Here is a 6,770-nt window from a genome sequence, read left to right on the forward strand (position 1 = left end):
AAGCAAGGGTGCGCACGACCGAATACCACCAAATCCAGCAAACTCTAGGTAAAAGATGCACTGTTCTATTCGCCGGTGGAGCTTTGCGGAAGTCATCACTCCAGCCAGATCAAGATGGACAAGCCTCATGTAGGTCTTCATCTTCGCATAAGAGAGACCCGAAGACCGCCACCATTATTCAGGTCGGGCCCAGCGCCGCCGACCATCCTAGGCCGGCCGAGGCAACACGGCGAGACGCCTTGCAACCGGCCGACCCTCCACCGGCGACAACCAAGATCACGGAGAGGGAAAGGAGAAGACCGACCTAGGGCTTACACCCATATGTTTCGTCCCACCTCGCACCTCCACCGCCAGCGGCCACCACCACCACCACCAGGACGCCGCCCAGACCGGTGCCTAGGTCGTCGTCCGCCACTGATGCCCTATGCGCGCCGTCCGCCGCTGATGCCCTATGCGCGCTGCCGCTCACGTCATCGGGCACACCGCTCACGCCGCCGCGCATCGAGCAGCCAGCACGCCGTGGTGCCCGATGAGCGCACCACACCCAAACCGGGGAGGATCCTTCCCGCGCCGATCCACCACGCTAGGGGACGAGCAGGCCCTGCTGCCGCCGACAACGACCTCATTCATATAAGATTTCCTCGAGAAAAATAGCATTTGACTTTAGTATATGTATTCTCAGATATCGTGTAGTGTCAAACATGGATGCATAGTGCGTACCAACTACTAGTGCATATGTGTACAGAGGTCACGAATGATGAGGCGTACTTTACATGTCTAATAGACGCAACAGAAACATGCAACTGTACCATGTTAATCATCGTGCTTTATGTCGTTTGATATGCTTTGGAAAAATATCACCGACGAAAATTGAGCTAACCTGCTTCACACGAACTGAGGGATCATGCATCATGTGTAGGCTGAATATCACGATCGTGCGTCCCATGAACTAAGAACCAGAGGCAGACTTGGATGCATAGTGCATACTTCGTGTACCAACTGCAAGATGCCACGATGCAATTCTATCACAATGGCACAATTGCGTGCGAGCAACTGAGCTAGCTGGCTAGTTAACCACCGTAGTACGCCGACGATCAAAGGTCACATATAAAATCAACAACGGAAAGCCTAATATAACTAGTACCTAACATTGATTGAATATATAGGATAGTAACATTCTTCATAATTAGTTTGCTATTAGCTTATTACCACTTGGTGTGCTACAAAAACCCTAGCCATATCGATTATCATGCTGTCAGCTGCCTCCTCATCTAGCTAGAGCCTAGAGCTAGCAAAGCCAGCCAACCATGGAAGCTGGGTACCCTAGGTACCTCCTCTACGGCCTCCTCATCCTGGGGTCATGGCTCGTCTCCTTCAGCCTCCACTTCCAGTTCGTTCACATCTACCTCTTGTCCTCTGAACCCCGCTCAGGACCGGCGCTCGTCGTCCTCCGGCCCTCGGTTCCCATCGCGCTCGACGCCACCTTGCCTCGAGCTCCCTCAACCATCGGGGCCGATGAGAATGGCCGCCCTTCGTCTGTGGCATCGTCGCCGGCGTCCTGCGAAGGGAGGTACGTGTACATGCTAGATGTGCCTTCCCGGTTCGATGTTCTCAGCGGCTGCGTCGAGGGCGCTCCGGCGTTTCAGGACGAGTACAGCATGTGCTCCCTCTTGGTCAATGCTGGCATGGGCCCCGTGCTCCCTCCCGCCACCGGCGATGGCAGTGACGGTGACACCGGCGTCATCCCCCAGACCGGATGGTAAGCTCGTTCATCATCAACTGACAGTGTAGCCTCCATCAACTGATAGAGCTTGGCTACATTTATTATCAGCAATTCAGCACGCGTCTAAGAATGCACGTCGGTGCAGGTACAACACGTACCAGTACGCCCTGGAGGTGATCGTCCACAACCGTATGCGGCGGTACGAGTGCCTCACCGACGACCCGGCGGCAGCCACGGCGGTGTACGTGCCCTACTACCCAGCGCTGGAGCTCCAAGAGCATATCTGCGACCTCAATTACACGGTGCGCAGCGGTCCCTCCTCCGAGTTCCTCCGGTGGCTGTCGTCGCGGCCGCAGTGGGCGGCCTTCGGGGGCCGCGACCACTTCATGGTCGCCGCCAAGACCAGCTGGATGTTCCGCAAGGACGCGACTGGGGCGTGCGGCAACGACTTTCTCGAGCACCCCGAGTCCGGCAACATGACGGTGCTGACCTACGAGTCCAACATCTGGGAGCCGCGCAACAGGGAATACGCCGTGCCGTACCCAAGCTACTTCCACCCCAAGTCTGCCGGCGAGGTGGCCGCGTGGCAGGACCGCGCCCGCGCTGCGGAGCGGCCATGGCTCTTTGCCTTCACCGGCGCGAGGCGCGCCAACGGGACGCTGGTCATCCGCGACCGCATCATGGATTCCTGCGCGTCATCGAGCCGGTGCCGGCTTGTCGACTGCAGCCACGGCATACAGGGCAGCAAGACCTGCCAGTCGCCGCGGACGGTCGTCTCCGCCTTCGCCGCCTCCCGCTTCTGCCTGCAGCCGAGAGGCGACTCCTTCATGCGCCGCTCCTCGGTGGACGCTATAATGGCCGGGTGCATCCCCGTCTTCTTCCACGAGGGCTCCACCTTCCAGAAGCAGTACCGGTGGCACCACCCGGACCCGGACGGCAGCGACCGCCGGTACTCGGTGCTCATGGACGCCGACGAAATCCTGGAAGGCAAGGTGGATATCGAGGAGGTGCTGGCTAGCTACACAGACGAGGAGGTGGCCGCCATGAGGGAAGAGGTCATCAAGATGATCCCGAGGTTCCTGTACGAGGACCCCAGGGCGAGGTTCCACGGGGACATGAGGGATGCGTTCGACATCTCCTTCGATGCGGTAATGGGGAGAGTGAGCAGGATCAAGAACGGCGAGGATTTGGGATAGTTTTTTTAGTGGTATACGGAGTATAAAGCAACGCTGTATACTAATGAGTAATTCTCATTTTGTTGATAATTAACTTAATTCATTCCTAATAATGTGACGTCATCAAATGTGAATTACAATCCACGTTGAAACTCATGAGTTACGACTTACGACTCATATGCAAGTACTAAAATCTCAGTTATAACCAATAGGTCAACTTTAGGCATCATCCGGCTGTAAAAAAGCCACCTACCATCATTCTTCCGGATCGTCGGATCAACTTAACTGACCGAATCTCACGCGTCCGATCGTGGTACAAAAGCGGTTCGTATGCAACAATTTTTATATAGTATGTACTATTTGTCTCTAATATTTTTCATTTTGTCGCAAAAAAGTTGTACAATTTTTTTGTCAATGGTACAAAAATCCTAAATGTAACATTTTTCTCTGCCTATGTAACATTTTCAAAGATGCAACATTATTATACAATATTTCTCTACAATGCATCCAACATTTTAGTTCAATGTATCCAACATTACGTGATAACACATCTAACATTGGTGCGAATCTCAATGTACCAAAATAATGGTACACAAACTGTTGAATAGTCAATTTTTTTTAAAAGTTTCACAGAGAGCCAAGATTCTACCGTTTGGCATGCGAACTAAAGTGCATGGGGGGTAAAGCTAGCTAGGCACTTGCAGAGCTAGCTAGGCATTCTAATTAAGTGCATCGGGCCAATCTAGCTAGGCATGCTAAGAAAAGTTCGATGTGAACAAGCCGCTGCTCAGCCATGTGTGCGTGGACAGGCGCAACAGTGGTGATGTGCTGGCTTAGGCTGCGTGGGACAAGCCGCTGAACTGAAAATGTGGAGGCAACGCGTGAGCCAGGACGTGGAACGCGGTCCAAAAAACCGAGGAGCGCTCGTCTCGTCTAAACCTGTTGTAGCTACAACCGGATGACATAGAGTTTTCCTAACTATTATTGCAATCATAGTAGGATGGGAAAGAAATTTTGATCAAGGCATGTGCACATGCAATCCCTACTTTTGCTTTGTCATGTTTTGATTTAACGAAGGGCATGTGTGATCAAATCTCGGCAATGGTGTGTCGGTTCTGGTGGGCTCAGCAAAAGAATGAGAACAAAGTACACTGGCTAAGTTGGGAAACTTTGACACTACAAAAGAAGGAGGGTGGCTTGGGGTATAAGGATATGTATGAATTCGATATGGCCATGTTATCTAAGCAGGCGTGGCGCATACTCACCAATCCAAGCTCATTGTGTGCCCGAGTTCTCAAGGCTCATAGCAATACCTGCAAATGGCATTTCCTATACCTGGCGTAGCATACTGAAGGGTGTAGCTTTGTCGAAGGATGGTATTTGATGAGGACATCCCAACAATCAACACCACACCGACCAACAATGGACCTATCACAAGACGTCGTGCGAAACAAATTAGTGACAGGTGAACGCTAACTTAATTTATTCATATAACCTCAACCTTGATGATACAACTATGCTTTCATTTACTTTATTACTGGTTGAATTCAGGAACAAGGTTGAAGGAAGCCAACAACATTAAAAACAAAGTTATCAACAACAAGTTTCAACTAAATCTGATGCTGTCAAAATTTCCTCTGAACTTTCAACTGTTCTCGCACCCACCTGGATGAGAGGCGGGGCCTTTGGGGTATACCAACAGAAGTTACATCAAATTTACTTTCCAAAAAAAACCTCACATCATTTGAAGTTATGTAGGCCAAGTTCTGACTCTTTTGGTGAGAGGTGTACAAGCTGTCAAAAGTTCGCGAAGTTCCGAGGAGCTCTCCATTAACTCCCCAAGTTAACTGCTTATTCTCCCAAAGAAGCCATGCAAATGCTGAGTTATTTCCAACCCTTTCACACCTATCTAAGGGGGATTGTTCCAGCTATAAAACCACATCTCCCCGATCTTTGACCTTTTATCATACCATTCAGCTACAAGCTTATGGAGCAAGACTGCTATATATCTGAGAGATCCTTACTATCTTTGCTCTTGTGCGTTCATTCGGATTCGCGAGAAGGAGCCTCTGGTCCCCCCTATCTTGTGCTCTACGGTTCCGGCCGTTTTGTATGGGTTAGTCCCGACTTGTGGTTGTGCGATTGTTCGGACAGCGGGTTGAAGTTCTTGTAGCTTCTATCAGCCATCCCCAACGTACCAGTTGCATCCAACGTTGGTAGGTTAAAGCTAGTTATCCTCGGCTGCTTGCAGCTGTTTATCCTCCCCAATTTGATCATACAACGTGAAGATTGGGCCTCAATCAAGCGTGAACTCCTCCAACAGGCTCGTGCCTATCATCTGGCATCAGAGCTTTCGTTTACATGGTAGGATCTGCTATCTTGTTATCATTCCTTGCCAGCTGGACGGTCGCGTTGTGTTTGTTTGATGACAGATCAAATCTAGCATCAGGTGGGGAGTCATCTACTTCCACACTGCAGTAACCGCACTTCCGCATGCATATATCGCCCCGGTAATGAGAACACAGAACATTGTGTTTTGGAGTTGTATACACGAACAGATGGAGATATAGAGAGTGACACTACATTTAGCATCTTTGACAAACACATCAATACATTGAGGGTTTCCTCTCTAGATCTTTGACCTGATTTGATTCCCTCCATGTGGCAGAGAGCGAGCTCATCACTGACGTGCTTCATCTTCCCTCTTTCAACTGGAAGTAAAAGGTGCGTCTCAGACGGTACATCCAAAAAAAAATCATACTCTGTCCCGGCTTAAGATGCTCCCAAGTTGAGCTACATTGCATATCCTCACTCGCCACTAGTCACTACTCGTCAGCAGCGCAATGGAGGAAACCCCAGTGATTCCTCGCGTCCGGCTCGGCACCCAAGGACTGCAGGTGAGTCGATCGATCGATCGATCATCTTCCCTTCTCTCTTTCAGTCTCGCTCCCGCGCGGCACCCAATGTGTGAATCGAAATATCGAATGATCCAACAACGTGACGATGCTAGGTGTCCAAGCTGGGGTTAGGGTGCATGGGTCTGACGGGCTCCTACAACTCCCCGCTCGACGACGACGCCGGCGTGGCCGTCATCGCGCACGCCTTCCGCCGCGGCGTCACCTTCTTCGACACCTCCGACTTCTACGGCCCCCACACCAACGAGACACTCCTGGGCAAGGCGCTGAAGCAGCTGCCGCGGGAGCAGGTGCAAGTGGCCACCAAGTTCGGGATCCAGCTATACGAGTACGGCGCCGGAGCTGGCGCCATCTGCGGCAGGCCGGAGTACGTGCGCGCCTGCTGCGAGGCCAGCCTACGCCGCCTCGGCATTGACCACATCGACCTCTACTACCAGCACCGGATAGACACCACCGTCCCCATCGAGGATACGGTCTGACGCCTATTCTTCATGTCGTTCATTGCTTAAACGAATACTTGAATGGTGCGGTTGCTCACTGCAACTCTCGTGCTGAAGATGGGTGAGCTGAAGAAGCTAGTGGAGGAGGGGAAGGTCAAGTACATCGGGTTATCGGAGGCGAGCCCTGACACCATCAGGCGTGCTCACGCAGTGCACCCGATCTCCGCGGTGCAGATGGAAGTGGTCCCTCTGGGCTCGAGACATCGAGCCCGAGATTGTGCCGCTCTGCAGGTAAATTCGGCGTTGCAAATTCTACTTGTGAGCTTCCATTTTCTTCTTGAGGCTGCTCATAGTGCAGAGTAATTTAGACTAGTAACATATGTCATATTACTAGTCTAAATTACTATCTTCATAGTGGGTAGTAACTTAGATGTGGTGTCATGCAATGTGTCATTAATTATGTTGTAGACTCATATTGCCTTGAGATGTGTGATGTTATGGTAACATACTCACTCTC

General features: G+C 51.3%; 1 protein-coding gene and 1 pseudogene across 1 annotated transcript; both read left to right on the forward strand.

Moving 5' to 3' along the window:
* The first annotated feature begins 1,307 nt into the window (after positions 1-1,307).
* Positions 1,308-2,919, forward strand: LOC124673796 (xyloglucan galactosyltransferase KATAMARI1 homolog). Its single transcript, XM_047209836.1, has 2 exons — positions 1,308-1,759; positions 1,869-2,919. The coding sequence occupies exons 1-2, from the start codon at positions 1,308-1,310 to the stop codon at positions 2,917-2,919; spliced, it is 1,503 nt and encodes a 500-aa protein (XP_047065792.1).
* Positions 2,920-5,741: 2,822 nt separating this feature from the next.
* On the forward strand, positions 5,742-6,548 carry LOC124673825 (annotated as a pseudogene).
* Positions 6,549-6,770: the final 222 nt, after the last annotated feature.

Source organism: Lolium rigidum, chromosome 1 (assembly GCF_022539505.1).
Source record: "Lolium rigidum isolate FL_2022 chromosome 1, APGP_CSIRO_Lrig_0.1, whole genome shotgun sequence".
Lineage (NCBI taxonomy): Eukaryota > Viridiplantae > Streptophyta > Magnoliopsida > Poales > Poaceae > Lolium > Lolium rigidum.